This window comes from Trachurus trachurus (genome assembly GCF_905171665.1).
Source record: "Trachurus trachurus genome assembly, chromosome: 5".
Lineage (NCBI taxonomy): Eukaryota > Metazoa > Chordata > Actinopteri > Carangiformes > Carangidae > Trachurus > Trachurus trachurus.
In genome coordinates this window covers 30,640,958-30,666,612 of record NC_139896.1, presented here as the reverse complement: position 1 = coordinate 30,666,612, position 25,655 = coordinate 30,640,958, and the positions used below count along the sequence as shown (strand labels likewise).

Below are 25,655 nucleotides of genomic sequence, written 5' to 3'. Positions count from 1 at the left end.
AGCTCCTTTCAGGGATATCTCTACTTGGCCCTCTATCAGGACAGGAAGCACCCGGCCGGGAGAGACAACAACAGCTCTGCATGCTCTGGCTTCTCCCTGCCCTGGGAAATTGAGGTAATAGGAAGTAGATAAAGCGTCTTGCAAAGTGAAAACTGTTCAGCTTGTGTTTCCGAATGTTCACATGCAGGTACAGTACGTCCACATGCGCTCGCGTCTCGCTGTGAGCGTAATGGTGGGATAAATAACGTCAGCACAGCATGAAGAGCAGGACTCTCAGCACAGGCGGCGCTTCGTGGGAGTATGTCAGCATGTTGTTGGCACTCTGTGTGAGAAGAAGCAGATATGACACTAGATGTGTTCTCCTGGTCCCCGGTCGCCTGTTTCTGGGAGCAACGGCAGACACATACAGTAGGAATGGATTTTGTAATGGGAAAGACTAAACTGTGATGGAAACGCTGGCCTGCACCAACACCTTACTTACAAGCACCACTCCCTGCTGTCTACTGGCCTTTTGTGTTAGTGTAGGCACATGTCCATGTGACGTAATGCAGTTTTCTCATGTGACATGGCTGTAGTTGGGCAAACAGATCTGTGTCATGTTATTCCAAAAGCCAGTGTAGTATTGGTGATATTTGGGCCTTCAGTCAAATCATGGTCAGGAAGTGGAGAGGAATTTTTCTCAGGATAAACATCCATCCACTATATTGGCTCAAGTGATTCAGATGGAAAGAGGGAGTTAGAGCGGGGGAGTGTGTGGGGGAGTTTGAGCAAGATGGGTCAGGGAGTAGTCACAGGAGCGAAGCCACCCACACTCACCACAAAGCCTTGACTCATGCGGTCGGGGTTGGCACACAGCTGTGGGACAGGGACGTTACACACGGGGTCTCCTCTCCAGGATGTCGCTGCCTTGACCCAGGCCAGAGCAGCAGAGCCAAGAGGAGAGGAGAGGAGAGGAGAGGAGAGGAGAGGAGAGGAGAGGAGAGGAGAGGAGAGGAGAGGAGAGGAGAGGAGAGGAGAGGAGAGGAGCGGAGAGGAGAGGAGAGGAGAGGAGAGGAGAGGAGAGGAGAGGAGAGGAGAGGAGAGGAGAGGAGAGGAGAGGAGAGGAGAGGAGCGTCCCAGTCACTGACAGCGGGCTTTCACCACTGGAGCCACGCTGAAAAGTGGCTGATTAGAGAAGGCGCACAATTATGTAACTATCACAACATACGACATACTCACAGTCACGCACGCTGTCGTTCCTGTAACAGTGGGAGTGTGCAGCATGCTTCAGTAGTGAATAAGTGAGCTCCACAAGACTCTTTAATGCAAGGCCGTAACCATGGAGTCAACATTGGGGGGGACCAAATCTCTCTCTTTCTATATACTACAGTATGTACCGTGCTTTCCGGACTATAAGCCGCTACTTTTTTCTTTTGTCCCAGCTCTCGTCTCTGCACACCGCACACAAACGCGCTCCGTAACCCCTAATCTTTTGTTTATGACGGTTAAGATTACACAAAAACACACACGCTGTAACATCGTATGTCATATAACGTTATCCGGTCGCTCCATTTATTGATTTTTCGCCAGCTTCGTTGTCAACAAATACACATGGGCAAGAGGAGCGTAACCAAAACAACAGAAAAGCGAGCGGACTTGCACAGTTCCCTACTGTCTGTAAATATCTCATGTTACAACATGAAAACCTGCGGCCTATATATGTTTTTTCTTTTCAAATTTAGCTGGTGCGGCTTATACTCAGGTGCGCTCTATAGTCCGGAAAGTATGGCAAATTCACTAACACATGGGATACTTTTTTATTTTTATTTTTTAATCAGCTAGCTATATATTGGGGGGGGGGGGGGGGGGGGGCATTTTGAGCATACCTGAATGTTGTATATGAATGTATATGGTAATTACGGCCTTGCTTTAATGTCAAAAAGAGCACATGACTCTGTTATTCCATTGACATGTAAGAAATGTTATGTGCTTTATTTGAACAGTAACAATGTTTATAACCCACTCTTTGTAACATTGTGTGATTGTTATGGGCCGGAACCAATGGTACATGCTACAGTTTTGCAACTTTCACCAAAATGTCGCCCCGATACTCCACTAAAACTCATCATAACAAATGATTGAAAGTCCAAACTGTAACTGTTTTTCAGTTATATTCATTTCTCAGTTAAATTCATGTTACATAACAGGGTCATTCCTTTTAATGCAATGGTGAAAAAAAAAACGAGGCAAACTTTCTTCCTGAAAAGGAATAATAATATTTTCCTTCAACAAGTATGACATTTGAGCGTGAGCTGTGGTGCAATTTTAACTGTTAAGAATATTTACTCTTCCTGTTCATTCAGCTGAGCTTAGATTTCAACGTGAGCGGATATGATTATAACGCAACACCTGATGTTTTTGTTTGGTTTAGCACCTGGCCTCTCTTTTCCTGTTTTCATCTGACTGGTTCAGATCAGCGAGCGTACACTGTGTTTCTCTCCGGCTTGTATAGTGGAGCTGATAAAACCCTCCCTCCTATGGACACTGAGATAAGAGCGTGTGATTACGACAGGTGGAATAGCTGCTGTGCACTCTTACCTGGGCATGACGCACATGTGCTGCGTATAAATCTCTTCTTACCAGTTTTGTTTTTAAGGGTGTTTGCTGATTGATTATGATAGTTTTTTTCTTTTGTTTAAAAAAAAAATCTTCTCTGTCCATAAAAGCCAGTGTGACACGCGATTTAAAACTTTTCGAGAGGTCAGGCAGTGTATGACACAATTACTCAACAGCCCAGGGCCAAGTTGTGTTTGTCACCACTGCAGTGAATAAAGAGCAGTTAGTCATGTTGGCCGGATGCAGGGAACTAATAACAGATGCACAACAGGGCAGGGAGAGTACAACACAGTGGAGGTAGAATATATTCTGAAACCAAACACATACGCAAAAAGTTTCAAAGACTTGTCAACTTCATCAGATCACTCTCTTATCGTCCCAAAGTTATCATGACCTGTCACTGTTCCGTGCCACAGCGTTACCAACGGCATGGGAAAAGTTAAACAGCTCGGAGCCAGCTCATCCCAGAGTCGAATCAACCCCTCAACGGAAAGACCTCAGCGAGCCGGCATCCAGGCGCGATTGCTTGTTGGAATTATGTTGTGGCGAACTCATGTGTTTATAGAACTTCCCATTGTGGTAAACATGGATTTTGCAAAAAAGAAAGAAAGAAAGAAAAAAGTCTGACAGCTTTTTAACTCCCACCACCCACTCTGTCTCATAAAGGCAGGACGTGGTTTAGAATACGGCTTGAACTGGGTGCAGACCTCCTTCTGTTCCCACTAACTGCATTTTGTGTGGCCGGCTGATCCGAGTCTAGTGTTTCATACACATACAAAACCCACACATTGTTTGTTTTACTTGTTGCCCTAGTGATAGTGGCATCTCTCAATAGTTGACCTGAATAGATGCAGCGGGGGTAGCACTGGGCACAGTTTACATTGGTTTGCTTCTTCTAAACCTTTGAGAGTAATGATGGCACATTGTCATCCATTATAATAGAGAGCTGAGCTGCTCTGGCAAATAAACTATGCTGGGTTTGTTTGCTCTTGGTAGAATCAAACATACAGAGTCTCCTTTATTAAGATTTACGGTCAGCTGCAGATACACAGTTGTTATGCTGCTGTTCACAAAGCTTTGTCTTCAGCAAGACTTTTCAAGCATAGAGGAAGGCCTGAGTGTCTGTATGTGGCACCGGGAGGCTGTTTCTGGAGTGACAGTGATGGAGAGCGACCAAAACAGATCATCCTGGGTCAGATGAAGAGGGGTTGGGCCTGAGCGCTGTTTGTTTCTGGATCAACAAGCTGTTCCTTTCCTTCTCTGTTAGCTATTTGATAGGCAGAGGAGGAGGAGGAGGGAGGAGGGGGGTATATTACTGCCGTCTGATTGCTTTACAACCCCTTGGCACCAGACCGTCTGCCTCAGGTGAGATCTGCACCTGTGTGCTCAACAAGACTGATAGAGCACAAACACAAACCACACACAGGCCCAGAAACGCTGACTGACTCACAGAAGTCAGATACTTAATGAGTAAGTAGAGTACAGAAAATCATATGAACCAGACAACAGTGTCACACCTCCCACACAACAACAGGTGTTGTGTGTCCTTGCTACTGTTCTGAATATATGAACATACACGCTCTCGGTGACAACATATGAAGTTACAGAGAGTGATATTCATTTCTCGAACTGTGCCACAAGGGATCGTCTGAGCTTCGTAAACATATTTGCATAATAAAGAAGGGAATTTCCAAGAGGTGGGGAGGTTTAGACTATGAACATTTCAGCTGCGCTATCAAATAATCAATGGGCTGCAAAAAATGACTCTTCCACAGGGCTCAAATGTTTGTCAGATAATCGTGGGGCAACACTCAAGGTTTGTCATCTGTGACTGGTTGGACCTGATCTGTCACATGTATCTCTGTCCTCTCTCTGAGCACAGAGGGTGGGGTTTACCCCTGGCCTGTCTGTGCCGAGGAGTAAAAAAAAAAAAAGAGAAAGATTTATTCTGAATGTCTCTGTTCATATAAACACACTTTCTCTTGCATATCCTCACTTCCCCCAAGTGAACGGGTCAAATATAAAGCTTCTATTCTAATTTGAAAAAAGAAATAGATAGAAGTTAAACGGGGCAGATCAGGTTGTACAACTGCAAGTATAACTAAAACTATAATCTGCCCTGTTACTTTTCATACCAACAGGCTATCAAAACTGTTTGTAACTAAAGTGCACTGACAATATACAAGTTGGTATGTAGTTTATAAAAAGTGTCACATACATTTGTAGCAGTTGTGGTACACTTTATCTTCACCATCTCTGATGCATGACTTGAATCCCCACTGCATACACTCACTGAAGGAAGAAAAAAAACAGGTCAGCATATTGAGCAATCATTTGGCACCAAGATCAGTGTGTGTGCGCGTGTGTGTCTTTTATGTGCACAGAAACATATGTAAAAACTTCATTTTGCAATTGGAGTGTCTATATATATATGGATCATGATCATGTGTGTGGATACATGCAAGACTCTTTTTTTTTTGGTTCTCTCACTGGAATACACTGGAATAAGGCTTGTTTTATATAGATTTTGCAGACTGGAGTATGACTGGTTGAGTCAAGCTTGGCCTCTCTCTGTACCGAGCATGTATTTAAAGAAAAAGAAAGAAAAAAAAAAACTTGAAACGTCAAACAGGAAAGTCAGGATTTATGAAAGCAGAAAAAATGTGTGGCTGCAAGGTTAACCCAGTGTTGTACAGAGGAAAATGTACATACAGAACTCTGACTGAGAGACTCCTTTCATGTTGCCCACCATCGACCGCCTCCTAACCTCTGGACACAAGTGCATGTGTTTCCATCACCTGTGGGTCTGTGCATATACATGTGCCCGGCAGACTCTGTGTGTGTCTTATGGCCACGGTTTACAAACACAGTCTGTCTCCCGTTACCGGACACCAGAGCTATTCTGGCCTCCTCTTCCGATGCACACCATCCGAGTGTCCGGTCTCCATGTGGAAGTCGGCAAGCCAAGGTCACAAGGTCAAATTCCTCCAGCTCTCTGGCATTCTGCCCCAGGGTTCAAGTAGTGTGGAAGCGTGTGTGTGTGTGTGTGTGTGTGTCTGTATATGTGTGTTTGTGTGGTGTGTGCAGGAGTTGTTTGTCTTTCATGCCACAAACTGCATTCTGTTAAAGGAGAGGCACTGCAGGAGAGTTCTGCACTGGTGACAGTTAGAGGTGCACACACACTCACACAGAGAGAGACACACAGCACGTATTTGAAATAAAGAGCTTTAAAAGGACATGTTATACAGCAGTGTGATTAATGTGGCTGTCTCCACACATACTTTCAGCAGTCCTTGGTTGGCTGGGAGGTGAGTGCTATGAGAAACTGCTGTTTGCTCAGGGGTAGACACTGATCCTTCAGGATCAATTGCAGATAGACATATTTTATGTCTTTCTGGTTGATTTAGACTCTGTGTACTTGACACTTGAGCACATGAGCGGAAGTGAAGAGAGTCAGTGCAGCACTTTAGTGTGAGAAATTCAACACAGTTTGGCAGCTGAAACATCCAGTTGTGGGGATCCACCACAAGTAGAGACTAAATAAGCAGGTTATGTTTTTATGGAGTGTAAAAATACTGCGCAGTAAACCAGTTTCAAATAGAAAATCTACAGAGAGAAAATCTAATGTAAACACAAATATTACCAACCACACGGAAAAAAAAAACTTGGAACGTAAGATCCTGCAATATAAATACAAGTACAAACAGAATAGTAACAAACTCAAAAGCCAAAGCACTCATTATGCAGCAAAAGTAGATATCTTTCTCTTGCATCATTAAATATAGAAGATAAGAATACAAATTAGTTTGATATAAGTAAGGTTTTTTTTCTGCTGGTAACAAGTGGAGGTACTAGTGTAGGTAAATAAGTAATCATTTCTGTCACATATGGAGCAAAAATGCAGGATTTATCTACTGAATCAAAAGAAAAGCTGAAAATTGAGGGGGAAAAAGAAGAAGAAAAAAGTATTTCCTCTGAGCTGATTGTGTTGTTTTGATTGCCCACTGAGGGTGAGGACAACAGGGTAATCATAAGATGAAAGACACCACGTCCTCCTTTTCCCATGGGCAGCATCTGGAAAGGGAGGAGCCACTGTGACCCCACAGAAAACAACAGACATACACACACACACACACACACACACACACAGACTGCTGAGGCCAAGACAAAGCTTTTTCTACTGCAACAACTATGATTACAAGACAAAACCAGTCAATAACTAACATGAGACATGTCTGATGTTTGTCGCTCAACAGACTAAATACAAACAACAGTGTCGGGGTTCATGGTGAGTGGCTCAGTGGCTTGAGCGGAACAATGTGTGGTTTCAATTTGTGCAAGTCATGAGCTTTGATTTTGTTTTTTTATTTATTCACCTCTGATTTCAAAACCACTGGGTTACTAAAAAAACAAAAAAACAAATGCTGATTGTCTGCTCTTCTGGTTTATGAATAACCGACTCATCTCAGGGCTAGACTGTAACCTCTTGGGAATATGCACATAGCCTACTGCACGTCACATTTCATTTACAGCACTCATGCATACTATTGAGCTAAAAAAAAAAAAAAAAGATAAGTAACAGACCTCATGTGGTTTCTCGATGTTAATTTATCAGGAATGGCAACAAACTAGAACTAAACTTCATTTTGTTTAGAAGATAAAGTGCTGAAAATATAATAAATTGATGTTTAAATGGATATTGGATTGTTTCTTTGTCTAGATAGATCTTTTTTTGTGGCTTTTTTTTGCTTATTTGTGTATAAAAATGTCAATGTCCGCAAATCACTCTGTAATTCAAATAGGTTTCTTTTTTATTATTATGACTAATACCCATCATATATATTGTACCGTTAGGCTTCAAACTCAGTGTAAATCTGTTAGCATGAATTGCAATTGCAATTGCAATTTGTCCTAAAATTATAAATTATTCACCAATATTCATCAGCACCAACTTGTTTATGTCAAGTTAAACTTCACAGGCCAAATGGAGTTATTGGATATGTAAAGTGACCACTTCAGAGGTGTTTTATTACAACAGGACAGTGACAACAGAACCAAAACAAGGCCATTTTCCAGAACTTCCTGGAGTTCTGTTCCCCGAAATTCCAAGAGTCCTGCCGGAAATCCAACATGAGGCAACAGGCCAACCCCCTGAAAGGGTCGCAGAGTGTGAATAAGTCCACACAGCGAACACGGCCGTGGCCGACAGACGGACTGAGTCAGCGCCACATTCCAGTGGAGTCAACCATCCACTTTACCCTCAGCACACGCACCCTTACACACACACGCACGCACACACACACATACACACACACAAACACCACACACATGCATCACCTCTTTACACTCTTTTCTTCTTGCATATGCTACACTTTACAGGTGTGCCACTGCCAGGTTTATACTGTCCCATGTGCTGCTGACGAAATAATTCCACTTTACAATAATCCACATGTCACTCAGTGTGTCTTACTCATCTGCACATAGACATAGTTTTCTTTTCTCAATCTCTATTCAGTCTTAGGGCTATTATCCATATGTAAACATGTGAAGCTTTAGATCTGGTGGATATGAAGAGGAGCTCCTCCCTTCTTGTTTTCAATACTGTTTAGCCTCCTGGTTTCTCTGCTCGAGCCAATGGCAAGTACAAGAGAGAGCTGCCACATGACAAAGTCAGTGGTAAATAGCTGGGTAGTTCACACTATGCTATCTCTCTCGCTCTCTCTCTCTCTCTCGCACACACACATGTTGGCCAACACCAGTGGACAGGAGAGGCTGATTGTTCACCTCTGACAAGAGAGCAGGCATACAGTACATGCATCTCTGGGTGGATATGGCAGTCAGCACAGTAGATCCCATGCAGCTGCTCCGATGGTCAAACCCCTACCCCCCAACCCCCCACACCTTTCCGACATTGAATTAGAGGAGGGCCGTGTCCATGACCGACAATCCGACACCCACTCCATGCTGAGATTGACCAGCTGTGCGGAGGTGAGAGAGCTGGAGCCACGGTTTGAACTTTTCTCTCTCCGGCTCTCGTTTTGCATTCGACACACAACCATTTCTGTCACTTTTCATGTGATCAACACTATGAATGCCTTCCAGGGAGAGACTGTGCTGAAAATGTGCTGCATTATTCCCCCTGTAATTTCAATCATATCGCGTGTCTTGCCTCCTGTGTGATGGTTGGCTTTTCAATAGTTCTGTTCCTCTGCCATATCAAACCAGTCAGTCCTACTTCACAGGAATTAGCATGTAGCTGAGTTTCCCATGCTGCAGAAACTCAGTGTGTCTGTACAGGCCAAAAGTATGGCAACACTGGCTGTTTGGTCACATCTCTGTACAGGCCACTCAGCAACATGAAAAAAAAAATCAATGTCTTTATGTACTTTGCTTTAAAGGATAGGTTCACAATTTTTGAGTCTATGTTCAACCAGCACTCACAAGCCCATACATTGAAAGCACTGTTGGTCACTTTAAGTGTCCTGCCTGTCCATAAGAATTCCTTCATAAACCAATTTCAATGGTGATAGCAATGTGAACATTTAGTGGTAGATTCTTTCACAAATTGTCACCATAGACAAATATTGTAAAAAAAAAAAAAAATAAATAATAATAATAATAATAAAAAATAAGTGGACAACCCTGTCTGCATACCTTTGGACACATGGCTGTAGTCCAATCTCTTTCTCACTCAATGTGAAATTGAGTTTAACAGGTCAATAAGTTCACTCCATTAGTAGGTCAAACCACAGTCCAAAACAAATGTATATACATCCACACAAATTCACAGTACAACATTGTCTTGTAGAGATGTTTTTCATGAAACTGCAACAGACATTTAAAAAACATAAATCATATTTTGTATGGTGTGTCAGACAAGGCAAGGTCAATTTATTTGTGTATAGTCTCAAACTCAAGGTTGTTCATCACTGATTCTTTCATGAAAATGAATGATTGAATAAATATTATTCAAAAAAAAAGTAAGGTGTGATATGTTTGAAGCGGATGAGTCGGTGTCTGTCTCAATGTTCGCTCTTGCTTTTCTTTCTCTTTCCTCGGTGTGGAACAGTGCAGGGCTGTTCTGCTCTGTAAAGGTGTGTGATTAACTCTGTGTGTGAGTCAGATACAGGTGTTTTGCAATTTAAGGGAGGCCTGTAACACCACCCCCTTCCCCAGGTTTTTTAAGTTTATAGCTGTGAGACAGCCTGCATCTTCACACGCAAGCCCGCCGTCGGTCAGAAACGCAGGTTACTATTCATCACGTCGGAGACAGTCGGGGTCTGCAGCTGGGGCGTCTGTGTTTGCATGATGACAGGTTCAGACCAGGCTCGGATATGACTGATCTCTCTCATTGGGGCAAAGTTGATGGTTGACACAAGTAAATTTACATGTAGATAAAGGTTGTAGGAATCTCAAAATAGCGATAAATGGGTCATCAGATAAGGTTCACAGACCTTTAGGAACTTCCTGGATGTTGTCTCTATAATTTAGATCAGAGTCTGGGGTCTCAGGTCAAATCCAGAGCCCTGCCCTCTATCACAGAGCTAGGTTGTCATAATGAGGACTATTACCAATGCGTGATAATGGTGATGACTGGTATTGTCACTCGCCTAGAGTAATGCAATGTGGATTTTCCTGTAAGGTCACCAGAGTGACGCAAAACCCGTGTCTCAAGAGTACAAACTGAGTCATCTATCCAAATAAAATACAATATACCTGGTGTGAGTGCACTGCAGCGCCTGCAGAAGCCTGTTACCTTGGGTTGGACACAGACCTGTGCCAGATCTAATTATTGGTGGACATGAGAGACCTGTTTTACATACATTTTTCTGTTCTGTCTGTACTACTGTAACCTACAGCAAGTTTGCACCATCTTGTCCGGTATTACTCAAATGAGCTAATGGCAGGGCCGTTGTATAGGGGAGAAAGGTGATGATAATTCTAGGGGCCCAGCGCCATAGGGCCCCCCAAAAAAACCCAGTAGACTAATCTTTGTGATTTATTCTGCATAAGACCCTGACTAATACTCATAGTAATGCTGCATTAGCATCAAAACAAAGTAGGCAAAATAAAAAATTATGAAATATATGTAGTCTAAGAAAAAAAAAGGAAAAGTTAAGGGGTAGGGGCCCACTTTAGTATTCTTTAAGGGGGCCCAGAATTTCCTAGCAATGGCCCTGGCTAATGGTGATCTGTATGACATCTTGACAATATGTCAACATGAACATAATTGGAGACGACATCTTTCAGAATGGTATTAACATGTCTGTGTGTATGAAAGTGTGTTAAAGAGTTAATGGTTTGTCCATATTGGATAGAAGTTCCAGCTTGTGCTAATATCCCTCTGCTTAGGTTGGTCTATTTCATCACTGCCAGTAAAAACAGCATACACTAACTTTTTATGTACATATCATCAAGCAGTGAGTATTGCTTTAAGAACCACTGGCCATGAGGAATAGCTTTACAGCAGGTGCATCTACAGAACATGATATTAAATATTTTTCATCTTGTTTGCAGCCACAAAATGCAACTGGTTATAAGCCTTAACGTACCTTTCGCCTCTTACTCAGCAATGAATGTTCACATCATAAAGTTTGTGATGAACTGGAGAAGTTGGTGGAGCATTACTATTTATCTTAAGAGGTGGTGGAGGCCAAAATGGAGGTAAAAGGAAAGTGTCTATTGTTAACACAACTCTTTGTGTTGTTCTCAATGTGTTGGATGTACAACTCCTGGTTTAAACATCCCCTGGTGCATTTACAGTCGCAGCAACAAAGAGATTAAGAATAAAATACTCCACGAAAAACAATAAATCTTCCTATTCCTTCCTTCCTTTTTCATCTATCACCCTCCTACCCCTCACCAAAATGACGGCCCTTGGGCTGCCGGCACTAAAAATAATTGAAATAGTGATACACTGTCAAGCAGTCTTAATGAGCAGCTGGAAACTGCAGAAGTCCTGCGTTCATCTGCAACTCATCAGTGATCACTGGAGAATTTGGGCCAGTGACGGAGCGATAACAGTAATGTGACGACTGCTCTGGTTAAATGATGTTCAGGCTTAGCTGCTTTGCTCACTAATGAGGAGGTAACTAGCGGCAACTGTTACCACGCCTGTTACAAAAAAAGATGTCATGTTTACACTCAATCTGAAGAAGAGGATAACAAATACCTATAAGCATGAATATAGCCTATACTTCATATCTGGAAGAATGTTTTCCATCTTGCCACAAAAATTCAATAATTTTTTTTTCTTATATTATCAGGTATGTTGTGTGTGTTCAGAGAAATGACTAAACTGGCTTAAACCAATGAGAAAAGATTCATTTACCAAGAAAATGCAACTGAAAGCACAACTCCGTCCCACTCACTTGATGTCTCAATGTCGGAGAGTGAAGCAGAGAAAGGACCGTGACTAGAGGCAGAGTCAGGTTCCCTGAAATGACTGGGCATGTGGCAGCATGGGGGCAGCTCCTAACCTGTGCTGTGGAGGACAGACACCCCGAGGGTTCGAGTGTGGCAGCTGGTATGTTTCTAAAAACAGGCACCCCTCCACACCCGCCCCCACCATCCACCCACCCCTTCCTCCTCCTTCTCTGTTCTTCACAGCAGATGCTGATCTCTGTCTGTCTTCAGAAGGAAGCAATTACTGAATCAGAGAGACAGACGCACCTCCTTTTAATAAACCCACATCAAATCATCTGATGACTGACGGCCTCGGAGCGTGACTCACGTTGGACGGAAACGGAGAGTGTAAAGGTTCAACAATAACAGGGAAAAAAACTGAGCGGGAGGTCTCGGTGCTGAGATCTGAGCACCAGGCATCCCATACTTTTATCCCCCTCATTTCTCTCCACTGGAGCGGGGCAACCTTGCCACAGTGAGTGCCTCCTATTACTGCTCTCCTTTCTCTCCCTCTCTGTCTGTCTGTCTGTCTGTCTGTCTGTCTGCCTGACTGTATGACTCCTACCCTCTGTCCTGTGTGTCAGCTCAGCCTCTTACATAAGGTTGACCTGGTAAAATTCCACAGTGCTCTCTTGCTCCCTGCTCCTCTAACTTCCAAGCGTTTCAACAACAATTTCTTACTGTTCGAATCCAGCCGCCCACTCATAGGATGTTTTCCCAGCTGCTCACAAACAGGCTACCTCACTTCAAATGAGGCTTGAATTGAAAGACAGGCTTTACCTTTCAGAGAGTCCATCATCTGCAAACACTGTGCGTCATTGTTGTCAGTGGTCTTGCCTCCCGTTCTGGAGCGTCTCCTGAAGATACTCGTGTGAACTGCGGAAGCTTCGGTTGCCACTGATGTGAAGGACATGAAACAACAGTTTTGTTTTTAAGGAATTTTAAATTACCCTTGGTTGTATGGGCACCTAGTGCACATCAGAGGCTGTATTTGATATAACATGCATATCTACTTTTATAAATTCTGATTTATCCACTTGCAAACATGTTTTTTTTTTTAGGTTGTTGTACAAATATTAGTTGTGTGTATATCATTTTTTAGTGCAACTCATGCTTTTTGGGTTGTAACACTTTCAAAGTTTATGAACTTGTTAGCAAACTCTTGCTTGTTTACACAGGAACAAAAATTAACATTAAAGCAGAAGTTAGCGATCCGGTGGTTTTGGCTAACGTCCTGTTAGCCGATGGAGTTAGTCCCCGCCCTCGTCCCTACGTCACCACATTCACGCGCATCCCTTGGCTGCACACACACAGAGGACCGCCCCTTTATGCCGTTCTCTCTCCTCATTGGATAAAGGTTGTAGGATACAAGGAAACATTCCACTTACTTCTGCTTTAATTTTCAGACATGTCTCTTTCCACCTGATGAATGTTCACTCTCGGACTCTGTTTTTGGAGCTCTACCAACTCCTGAGGGAAATATCTGACTCCTCAGCTGTTGAACATTACATTGTTATCACCAGTTCATTGCTCGCTGTGCCTCTCTGCTGTTCATGTGAACGAATGCATTGAGGTTGTGGAGGGGACCACCACAATAAAACTCTGTACACCCGACAGGAGCTGCAGTTCCAGGTGATACTTTCCCTGTAGGTTCCTCACTACGTGTGAGGCCTTTCGCATTGTTTCACACACACATGTACACATTACATTTTATTTTGCTTTAGGAGATGTCTCACATCACCAGTTCCAGCAGGTAAAAACCACAGCAGCAGGGCAGACAGAGATCACATATAACTCGTCTGATGAGTCACAGAGCGGAGGATGACAGATGAGGCCTATCAGTTAGCTTTGGGATGTAACACAACACCACCACACAAGCGCGAGTGCACATGCACACACGCACACTGTCCAACATGACAGATATAAAGTCAGATATTAAGTGCTTTCTGCTGCATTACTCGTGTCCATTTGAAATCCATAAGTCCACAGAGTGGAACATCAATAAAATGGATCAGTTACACACATCCTGGCTGATGCAGTTTCACCAGTGTGTTGTCTGGACATAATGTAAAAAAAAGCAGGGGTGGTGGGTGGTACAGAAAGTTCTGTGACATATCCCATGATCCATTTGTCTTTGTCTTTTCCCAAGTCCATCATACACACTCAGTGCAGTATCTGGGTATATTCAACTGCAGCTCTGTGCAGGTCTGGCACTGGTTGTGCAACACAGGTCACACTGGTCCTTCGCTCCAGTTCATTATAATGTCACTAGAGTTTACACAGCTGTGACAACCTGGATATCCAAGCACAGTGCATTTGCAAAAACATAACACAAAAAAAGCACCGTGATGTCAGATTTCAAGGCCTCTTGCATCATTCTTTCACTGCCCACCCCAAATTCTTCTGACCTCACGTCTGAATAAGTCGTAAAACAGCCGCAGTCACAGTCAGCTGTTTGCCAATCCCATTTGTTTCATTTAATAACACGGTACAAGCGTGCAGCACAAGGTAAAACACTCCCTTCCTCAAATTATTCAACAAGCTCATAAAATTCGTACTGGTTCAACCCCATCGGCAGCTGTGGCTGAGTCAGTCAGTCATCCACTGCTGTGTAAGTAACACAGCAGACTGGCAGAAACAAAGCCAAAGACTCATGTCCCTGATTTGAACTGTAAATGGTTTTCAGCGCTGAACACTGCCAAACTTGCAGGTTAGCAAATCAAGAGTGCAAACATCACTGTTCCTCGGACAGTGTAACTCTAAGCTCTAAGAATCTGCTGAGTTTGTAAGTTTGTTTCATTTTTATCAAAGTGAATTTTGCAGCCAGCACCATAGAAATGTGTGGCAAAAATGTAAGCATCGGTGAAAGAAAGCAAAGGCCTGAATAGGCGAGTGACAATAAGCACGGCCCGGACGTACAATAAAACAATGCACAATACTGTGTTCCATTGTTTATATATCTCTGCACATGTGGATGTATGTGCAGGGAAGAGTTGCAACACACTTGTGAGCTACACACACACACACACACACACAAACACATGCACGCACACACAGGTTGAAGACACGAAGAAGAACAAGTTTTACTGCTGAAAGGGGGGGAGGAAGAATCCTTTATTTAACCCTTCAAGGTGAGGCAAAACAAAAAAAAAGCTTCCATAATATGCATGTGCTCAGGCTGTGATAACATACACAAGCTTTACTGCACAATGCTGTGAACTGAATCATGTTACACCACCACAGCTGGTTCAGCCCCGCGGTCGTACAACAGGATCTCATCGTTTCCCACATTTTCTCCAGCATCACGGCCACGGAGCTGATCAGGACAGATGGTCTCATGTCCAGCAGCACAGTTTAGTATTCTGCTGCCTGGCTGGCTGGCTGGCTGTCCGCACTCTGCAGAGAGAGGCTGGCTAATAATTTGTCAGCCCCTGTGGGGTATGAGGCCAGCATGTCAACAACGGGCCTAGTGTTTCACAGGCCAGCGATGGAGATTAGAAAGCGAGGCTGATCTGGCCACTCTGCAGACAAGAGGGAGGGGGGGGGGGGCAAGAGGAAGCAAGGGAGAGCGGGTGGTATTCCTGGGTCTCTCTCAGGGAGGGACTGCGTGCTGCTCAGACTGTGTTTTGCAACAATCACAACCATTAGGGACTGGAAAAAAGGGCAGCAGTAGCATATCGTGTTTTTAGGCGGCAGCGCTGGCTCTAAGGCGCCCTATCTTGCGAGAATATCTATTTCTTCACATCAGGACGCGCAAGGTTTTTCCCTTGATGCAAACAGCGTCTTATGTTTTCTAAATCTGAGAGGTGTTGTGCAAGAGTGTTCCCTCCTCTGCAGGTCGTAAGGCTAACCTGGAAATCTACAGACACAAATGGTTTTGCGACTTGCGGGACAAAACATGTTTTCTCAGATTCTGAGAGAACCAAAACATTATGACCAAGAAAACCATTTCAGCACTTACGCAGGTTGACTCCCCTCTGTTATCAGTTGTTCAAACAGCCCTTTGCTACACAATGTACCTGCTGCCCACACAGCTGCAGGAAGCTCCACCTTCACTCCATCACCTGCAGAGTAATACACCTTGTTCAGAGCATTTCCAGCTCAGCAAAACACATATATATTTGCATTTATGTATGTCTAAGTGAAGTGCCAGATTTCAGCCCTACAGACATGGCAGACTGGAGTCCTATAGGTGAAGCAGATTAAATACACACTTCTGACATCTAGTGGTTGAGCTATGTAAATGGCTACATTCGTATGGGGACTGGTGCTCATACAGCAGGGGGAATACCCTTAAAACAAATGCATACATACAATGAATACTGTATGGTTGGGAGTATTATTCACTAACAGATGTTTGACTTTGATCTGCAGGGCTCATCAGCTTATTTCATTTTTGTTGACTGACAGCGAATCTAACAAAGCATTTTCACAAGGAAACTGTGTGAAAGTGCAATGGAAAACTAGTTAAGCCTTCTCAGTACCTCAAAATCTGATATAATCAATTTTACAACGATCCAACCTGGATCCAAGAAAGTGGCAGAAAACTTATTGATGCATTGAACAACAACAAAAATAGTAAGTAAAAAATCATTTTAATTTATTTCTTGCTTAAAACCAACACTTGTCCACCTGCAAGATTCCTGTACCTGTACCTGTAACAATCACACTTTAGTCTGCTGACAGTGCACTACCAAAACATTACAGGGGTAGCATTAGAAAAGACTTTTTAACGCTCTTTCTTTGGAGAAAACTAAATTTAAAAGGCTCCTTTGTAATCTCAGAAAGACACCAACATATCAAAAACAGGATGAATAAAACAAAAGTCTATTATTATTGTATATTTTTTGAAAACACATTTTTGAAAACCATTCTGAGGATGATATGTGAAGACACCTCATTGGATGTACCTCTGAACAAACTATGTTGTCATTCATTCACTAGTCTGCACAACCCAGTGACTTTCAGGAAGTTTCCGTTTGTAATTATGTTAATGATTTTCTGGGTATGTGCCAAATGATTTAATACCTGGAAACAAGAGAGACAATGTGTTTGCTTGCGTGTGATCATTAATGAACAATTTCTGTAGCTACGACTACAACAAGGCAAAAGGTGAATTCATGCTTGAGAAAGAAAGCTGCTCAAACATAAACAAGATGTTAATCTGAATCCACCGTCTGCACACAACATCAGGGCAGCAACACTGAGCCCGCACTAATCACACACAAAATCCAGTCAGAGACATCTAAGCAGATTTAAACGTTTCGGCAAATAAAGTGATCCTGACTATTCACGGGGAGGATTCAGCCTTGAATGGCATCTCGTGATAAAAGAATGAACTTGTATGTGCAGCGAATACGCAAGCTTGACTAAAGAAAAACACTGACTTTCATCACAGCTCTTACGTCAAGATGACTCACGAGATAGGCAACAGAATACCTCCTTTATGTCCCTGAACAAACCCTTCCTGTAACTGATACGTCTTCAAATCAGACTGGTTCACATCAAAAGATAAGTGTGCCATGACACAAATGACTAAAAGTTGATTTCACATACTGTACAACCACAAGATTCTGCAACAGTGCACTTAAGAGGTTTGCGGTTGTAATGGAGAAGAACAGAAAAAGAAAACTGTCATCCATTGGAAGAAAAGCTGACATTCCATAACGTTCTGTATAATGAGATGTTGTTGTGCTAAATGCAACCGTAATGTAACATATTTTTTTCAAATGCATTCTACTTTAATGAATAATTAAGACACAAGTACGATGGCCTTGGGAGCTCACTGCACTGCAGCGTAAGAAAACACGTGAAAACAGACAAATATTTTTGCAAATTTAGGAAACATCAGGAATTTGGCAACATACATGCACTGCAAGAGAGAAGAAAGAGAAGAAGAAAAAAAAGTCCATCAGGATTAAAACTACAACGACTACCATTTTAAAACCAGTCTGATGAGAAAACAGATTAAGACTAATAAAGTTGTGCTGAATTGTTTGTACTGAGCAAAGCCAGCAGTGACGTGTGTTTATACGCTGTAAATTCATGGGAAGTTGTGAGATGTACGTGCTAATTGCAGTTTGCTCTGTGACTTTCTCTCAGCTCACCCACTAATTAATGTAACCTGTATATCAAATGACAATCGGAAGAATAAGAGTACGCATGGTCATGTTGGCCACTCCCTCCATTGACTCTGTTGGGACTTTACGTGGAAGCTTGTGTGCAGACATCAAAGAGAAATGCTTAGAGACTGGATGAACAAAACCAATCTCTTCCTTACTGTGAATGAGTTTCCCTTTCGCTTCTGGTTTTACTTTTTGCCTCCTGTTCTACCGGTTAATCTGTGCTGCTAATGAGTGATTGATTTACCGTGATGTGACATTTCAAACCTATATTTTCAAGTCTAACAATACCAGTGTTCACATGCTCAATCGGAATCAATCAATAATCAACATTTATTGTTTCCCTAATTTTCCCTTCCTATCCTATTGTAAGTCGGGCTCTGTGTAATACATTGTTGCCCATACAGTTGGAAAAAAATAATATATAGCCTATATATTTTAATCTCTTCTCATGAAATTAATGTGACAAAGTGTATCTTCTCAAAACTTTATTGATCAATCTCTACCAAACATATCACTGTGAAAATTAAACCACAATTAACCTTTATCTAATATAAAAAGGGAAATGTGTCTGAAAACAAAATTATTCTGACTTTATGGGCAACAGTGTGTGGCAGGATTTGTGTCAACCAAACTGACTCCAGGCAATCACTGAAAAAAACATGTTTTAACTTCAAAGTCTCATATGCTTTCAAGACTTGTTTGAGAGAGGTCTGTGTTGTTCACAGTGCAGATTCCTGACCTTTGAAAACTCGTACAAGCGGATTTCCGTCACAAACAAGGTGAAATAGACACTGTGAGAAAATAGGACTTCTGGAGTTTTCTAGCAAAAGCAAGCCAAAGAGAGCTACATGTCCAGAAACATGAACAGTAGGCTATTCTGTCCTTTAAGCAAATAGGACAAATAATGTCCCAACTTCTCAAATGTGAGGATTTGACCTATAGATTACAGTAATCTGAATATTTTGGAGAGATATTTCAAACTAGAACTTAGACAAACATTTTGCTGCTTCCTTATTTATTCATATGTCACCAGGAGGCAACAGGAAACTCATTTGCATATTAACAACAGCAGAGGTTCAGCTTGTTTTGATCGATTTCCAATAACAAATGGCCTGAAGCCGGAGTAGCTGGAAGAGAAGAATTACTTGTTCAAAACTGTATCAAAAGAGCCATTCAAAACTACTTATGTACAACTAGTGGGTTTATGCAAATATTGTGGGAGGAAATGTCAATTTGCTTGCAGGGATGAACAGCACTGATGTAAATGATGATGCAAAAATCAACGCTGAGGTGAACGCAAAACATGACAATGCAAAAATGAAAACATGCAATGAAACACAGCTTAATATTCACGTTATTAGTAACATTACAGTACCACTTCTAGGGCAGGCACATGTTAGTGACTTTCAGAACTGTACCGTGGCCCGAGTGATATGAATAAAATATGCAAAGCAATTTAGATGCTGTGATTACAACAACAGGCTGAGCAGCCAAACATTTACTGTATGTGCTCATCTCCTGACAGATAGTTACACCGAAGAGGATCAAAATGCAAACCACAAGCAAATGCTCCGGAAAGATGAACGCCACATGCACAACAAACACTCAAATGCTCACAAGGTGCAAAATACAAACAATTAAATATGACAACAAATGAAGGCATCTCACAAAAGGCCATCAACCACAGCTCATTCAGAACTATTGTATTATAGATGTGGACAAATTCACAATAGCAGTGCAATTATACCACAAATGTTTTTTTTTTTTCTAATGATAATAAAATATCTTTCTCTTGAGCATAAGGAGTGTTGATCGCTCTCTCATGTACATATACCAAACATGTAAATGTAGGCCAGTATTATAAGGTCCATTTCACATAATTTTCACTTACACTTGCATGTTACACCTTCAGGTGGCCGGGAAGGGGAGGAGCCACTTCCAGCAGGTGACTTTGGTGCTTATTGTTGAGTTTGCATACCGCAAGATTTCATGATGTACTGACATGTATGCAATTTGTCCCTGTGACTCTAGCTTCAGTCTCCAGCTTCATCTGCATCATGGCTGCAGCTTCCATCCTGCTGGTTCTATGTTGCGTGTTAAGACTGAGCTGCAGTGTGAACAGCTCACCTGAGTGGTACCAAAACATTTCCACCAATCTTTTCCAGTCGCCTGGGGACATTGTACTGGGAGGACTCTTTCCCATTAACGACCTCACCAGTGACCTCAGCCAGAGGACAGAGCCGAACAACATCAGCTGTGAAAGGTAATGTGGCATGCATAATGACCATTATCTGAGGTACTGCATCGGTGTGTTCAACCATACTTACAGTATAAAGTTTCTCCTTTACAACGTGTTCCTTCTGCTCGGTGTCCCACAGATTAAATGAACGTGGACTGGGGTGGGCTCTAGTGATGAAATATGCAGTGGATGAGATCAATGGACAGCAAATTTTGCTCCCTGGCGTCAAGCTGGGTTATAGAATCTATGACTCTTGCAAACAATCTGCCATTCTCGTGAAGCCTACTATCTCCTTTCTCACTGAGAAATCTAACCAAGTGCTTTCTGTCGAGTGTAATTACACCAACTATGAGACCAGCATCTCTGCTGTGATTGGTCCGTCCAGCTCAGAAATGGTGTCTGTCATAGGAAAACTCCTAGGATTCTTTCTGATGCCACAGGTAGGGTTTCAAACACATTTGGTCCTATATGTCCATATACTGTATTCTCTTTTAGAGTAAGTCTGAATGTGTGCTCCAGTGTCCCATAAGCCTTGAGAGTAAACAAGTTTTTACCTGTAGCCTACCAGTGAAAAATAAAGATTTGTCTGATCATTATTGTGTGTAAAGGTCCATCAATGTAGTAGAAACAATTAATTATGACTCTTCTCCCTCCAGATTAGCTACGGTGCAACCAGTGACAAATTCAGTGACAAAGCTAAGTACCCATCGTTCTTTCGGACAGTGCCCAGTGACAAATGGCAAGTAGATGTCATGGCACTTCTGCTGAAAGAGTTTGGTTGGAACTGGGTGGCAGTGGTGGGCAGTGAAGAAGAGTATGGGCAACAAGGCGTGAAGCAGTTCTCCAAATTAGCAGAAAACATGTCTATATGTGTCGCCTATGAGGGGCTGATCCCAGTATACTCTGACCCTGAACCAGCTGTCAAAACTATCATTAACAATATCATTGCAACCAAGGTTGGCGTGGTGGTGGTCTTTTCTATTGTAGATCCAGCTGTAGTCTTCTTCAAAGAGGTTAGTAATACAGAGGAAAATCAGTGTGGCATAGCCTGTTACTCACACAACTTCATGTTACTGATGGACACATTATATTAAGTTCATGCAGTCAAATCTCTTCCAGGTTATAAGGAGGAATCTAACAGCCGTGTGGATTGCCAGCACGAGTTGGACTGTACATCATCGAATCACTTCTATCCCCAATATCAAAAACATTGGCACTGTCCTTGGATTTATTGATCAGGTACGGGGCTTGGATCAGCTCGCTGCCTACGCCGACGCTCTCTTCAACAAACTGAGCGAGGAGAGGGAGAGCACGTTCCATCCCCCAGAAAAGTCAGTCAATCCCGACAATCCCTGCTCACAATGTGAAAACTTATCACCTGCTAATATTAGCTTGGTGACAGACACTGCAGTGCAGCGCACGGCTTTCAGTGTGTATGCTGCCATCTACAGTGTGGCACAGGCACTGCACAACCTGCTGGAGTGCAATTCAACTGCCTGCATGTGGGGATCTGAAACTAAAGTCTATCCCTGGAAGGTGATCTTTTTTTTGTCCTTTGAATAGGAGAATGCAGATAATCTAAACATTTTAACAGCACTGAAATGAACTTAAGAATTAAATCTTCTGTTGCAGCTATTAGGGGCTTTAAAGAAAACGTCTGTGAATGTCAGTGGCACACATATAGTGTTTGACAGCAATGGCAACCCAAACATTGGGTACAGTTTGCTTGAGTGGATCTGGAATGGATCAGATCTCAATTTCGAGAATGTTGGAACTTTTTTGGAGCAACTGACCATCGACAAGTCCAAAATCACATGGCACACTGGAAACTCAGAGGTAATTTCAGCAATTCATCAGAAAATGTGTAACTTTCCAATTAAATTACTGCTAAATGTTGATTTATTTATTTATTTTGACATTCCTGACTGTAATGCCACCGCTTTTGCAGGTTCCTGACTCAACATGTTCAGCATCATGTGATAGTGGCCAGGTCCGCAGAGTCAAAGGCTTCCATTCTTGCTGCTTTGATTGTATCGACTGTTTGCCAGGCACATATCAGGCAAATGAGGGTAAAGTGGTTGTCATCTATTTTATATAAAGAGTACAGATGTAAATTGGAAGTAGTCGGTTAGCTTAGCTGAGCTTATAGACTGGACACAGGGGGCAACAGCTGGGCCAAACCCTTGATCATCTGTCAGACAAACTGTAGCGCGTCTAAGATAATTTATGTAAGTTTAGCCTGATGTGCAACACTATTTCTTTGTCAGCTAGGAGCATAGAGAAATGTGTTGTCATCATCAGGTTGCCTTCTTGAAACCCCAACCTGATATATTATCACCTACAGCTTTTACACAAACAAGATATAACATGTTGCTGTTGACTGTTACTTCAGATTCAATCAGCAGACAGAATAATGACAAAGATCGTCTTATCTAACTGCCTGAGATTTTATATATGTATTTCCCAAAATAACCTTTCCTCAATTCCTCAATGAATGTTGATCCAGCTCTCACAATGTGATATTTGATGTCTGCTTCTTCATCAAACCAATTTCTCTCTCCCTCTCATAGATGACATCCAGTGTACAAAGTGTCCTGAAGGTCAGTGGTCCCTGATCCGCAGCACTAATTGCACCACACCCACTTTCTATGTGTTGTCCTGGGATACACCTGAAGCGCTGTACTTGACACTGGCCGGGGTAGTGTTGCTGCTGTGTCAAGGCTCAATAGGTGTCGTGTTCCTAAAGCACCGCAGCACCCCAATGGTCAGGGCCTCGGGTGGGGCTCTGACCTTCGTGGCTCTGCTCAGCCTGATGGGGGCGTGCCTCAGTCTGCTGCTCTTCCTGGGGCAGCCGGGGGACCTGGTGTGTCGCCTTCAGCTGACCCTCACCTCCATTTTCCAAACAGTCGCTCTCGCCATCATCACATCGCTCTCACTTCAGGTGAGTTATGACACCACTGAAATGTAGAACAATGTAATGAGTACTTTGTAAAGCCGCTGAAACCATTTTTTTTGTTTTTTTTTAAAAACAGATATTCTTTGTGACAGAGTTCCCAGACACAGCTGCTTCACATCTGCATATAATAAGAGGCCCTGGGAGCTGGTTGTCTGTGCTGGTCTGCTGTGCTGTGCAGGCTGGTCTCTGTGGCTGGTTTGTTCAAGAAGGGCCCTCACTGTCTCAATATATGGCGGATATGAAAATAGTATTTGTGAGGTCCTTTCTTGCATGTCCAGTGTTACCTTTGATTGGTTTTGGCATAATGCAAGGTTTGAATGTTGTGATGGCGCTCATATCATTTATTTGTACCTTCATGGCAGTGAAGCCTCTCCATCAGTATAACCTTGCCAGGGACATCACATTTTCCTCCCTGATTTATTGTGTGATTTGGGTGACCTTTATTCCAATCTACATAGGCTTGAATACCAAGAATAGGTCAATTGTCCAGGTTTGTTTCATCCTGGTGAGCAACTTTGGGCTGGTGGCAGCCTACTACTTCCCGAAATGCTACTTGCTGCTGAGGAAACCTGACTCCAATACACCAGAGCACTTCTGTACCTTCCTGGAAGGGGTCCCACCAACACCAGCTCAGGAGGAGCCACAGCCACAGACTCAGACAGAGTCACAATCACAGTCACAGTCAGGACAATAAAGAGGGACATAAGAGTATGTTTACCACAGTGTCCAATATTTTATATTGTAATATTCTGCTAAAAAAGAATGTCTATAGCATTTCCCTTGGCTATAGCTAAGAGAAATGCTATCACTCTTGCTTTAGGTTAAATAATAATTCCTTAAAGGAAAAGTTCACCAAAAAAATTTAATTCAGTCATTAGTGACACACCCTCTTTATGAGATTAATAGGTAGGCTATACCGACATAAAAACGTCCATAAAACTACGCAAAAACCATTTAATATTCCTCCACACTGCTTGTCTACTGCAATCCAAGTGTCCTGAAGGGATATAGTCCAAAGTTTACTCTAAACAACGTCATTTAGGACATTTTTACAGCCTAAACAGTCCTGTATTTTTCGGATTTGCCTCAATGACGTTGTTTTGGGTAAACTCTGGACTGTCTCCATGGGCGGCGCGTAATGGAGGCTAGGGAAGGCTAAGCCTACCCAAATGTTATAATGGAAAATTGTGAAATTACCTCTCTCTAGAAAATTAGGGCAATCATGTTTCTCATACGTTCATTTATTCGTGGCGGCCCGCCACAAATAAATTAGGCTACGCCTGCCACAAATACATTTTTTGGCCTTTGGCTGGACCAAGGCAATATCGTGATCTCCGCATAGCGCTCTTTCTCCGTTATTGGCGTTCACACACACACACAGAGATGATCGAACCTCCGACTTTCATTCTTGATGAATGAAAACATTCTTGGCAAGACGTCTGTCTCATGGTAGGCTAAATGTAGTGTGAAAACACTTTGCATTCCAAAACTCCTTGTTGTCCCTTTAAATGGTTTTTGTGTAGTTTTATGGACGTTTTTGTGTCGGCCCCTATAAAATTTTTGTTGGACTACAAACCGGCCTCCCGGGTCTCCAGATGCACTTTGAGGAATAAAAAACTACTCCGGAGTATTCATCAGCATGAGGGTGAGTCACAAATGACTGAATGAAATTTCCTTTTTTGGTGAACTATTCCTTTAATCTAATATGAAACTCCAGTTTACCACATCATAAACAGATTTTGTCGGTTTAAAACTGTATATTTTTCTTATATCATCATTATAATAGGCTACTCTACAATAGATTGTTACATAGTTGATTTAATTGTTTAAAAAAAAAGATGAAAAAAATGTTGTTTTCCCTTTTTTGTTGCAAACGACTTATTTCAATGAATAAAGATACTATCAGCCTACATCAGCAGTAAGGACTTCTTTTTTCCCAGTAGCCTATTATATGTGGGCAGAGCAAGGTAGAGATTATTTTTGACAGTCCCTTCAACAAACCAGTAATCCAGAGCTATAAATTACAGATACTCTGGCAACGGATATTGATATTTGTTCCTATCGAAACTATTTCCTGTTATTGGCAGCCTTGACTCCCAGTATAACAAGTAACAACCCGACTCAAACAGTGTAAAGCCGGAGAATGTAGACTGGCTCTGGTAAAGCTCAACCTGACCGTTGACCTCGTTGCTGCCTGAAGACAGAGAGTTTCCCAGTCACTTAGCAACGGTTGCTAACAACTCAAGTTATTGGGCGCCTGCTGCTGATGCTTGAGAGATTGGTTGAGCTTCGGATCTTCAAACTTTCTGCTCTTGAGGTAAATTTGTATTCGTCC

General features: G+C 42.4%; 2 protein-coding genes across 2 annotated transcripts in view; one reads left to right on the top strand and one right to left on the bottom strand.

Annotated features, from left to right (window-relative positions):
• Window positions 1–25,655, bottom strand: part of park7 (parkinson protein 7) — a 339,990-nt gene that overhangs the window by 146,447 nt on the left and 167,888 nt on the right. The window lies entirely within an intron of this gene.
• On the top strand, window positions 16,014–24,014 carry tas1r3 (taste receptor, type 1, member 3; the record flags this gene model as incomplete). Its single annotated transcript, XM_083972188.1, has 9 exons — window positions 16,014–16,071; window positions 20,157–20,388; window positions 20,504–20,804; window positions 21,021–21,377; window positions 21,484–21,900; window positions 21,997–22,200; window positions 22,313–22,433; window positions 22,935–23,305; window positions 23,397–24,014. 9 exons carry the CDS (start codon window positions 16,014–16,016, stop codon window positions 24,012–24,014), a joined length of 2,679 nt encoding a protein of 892 aa, XP_083828314.1.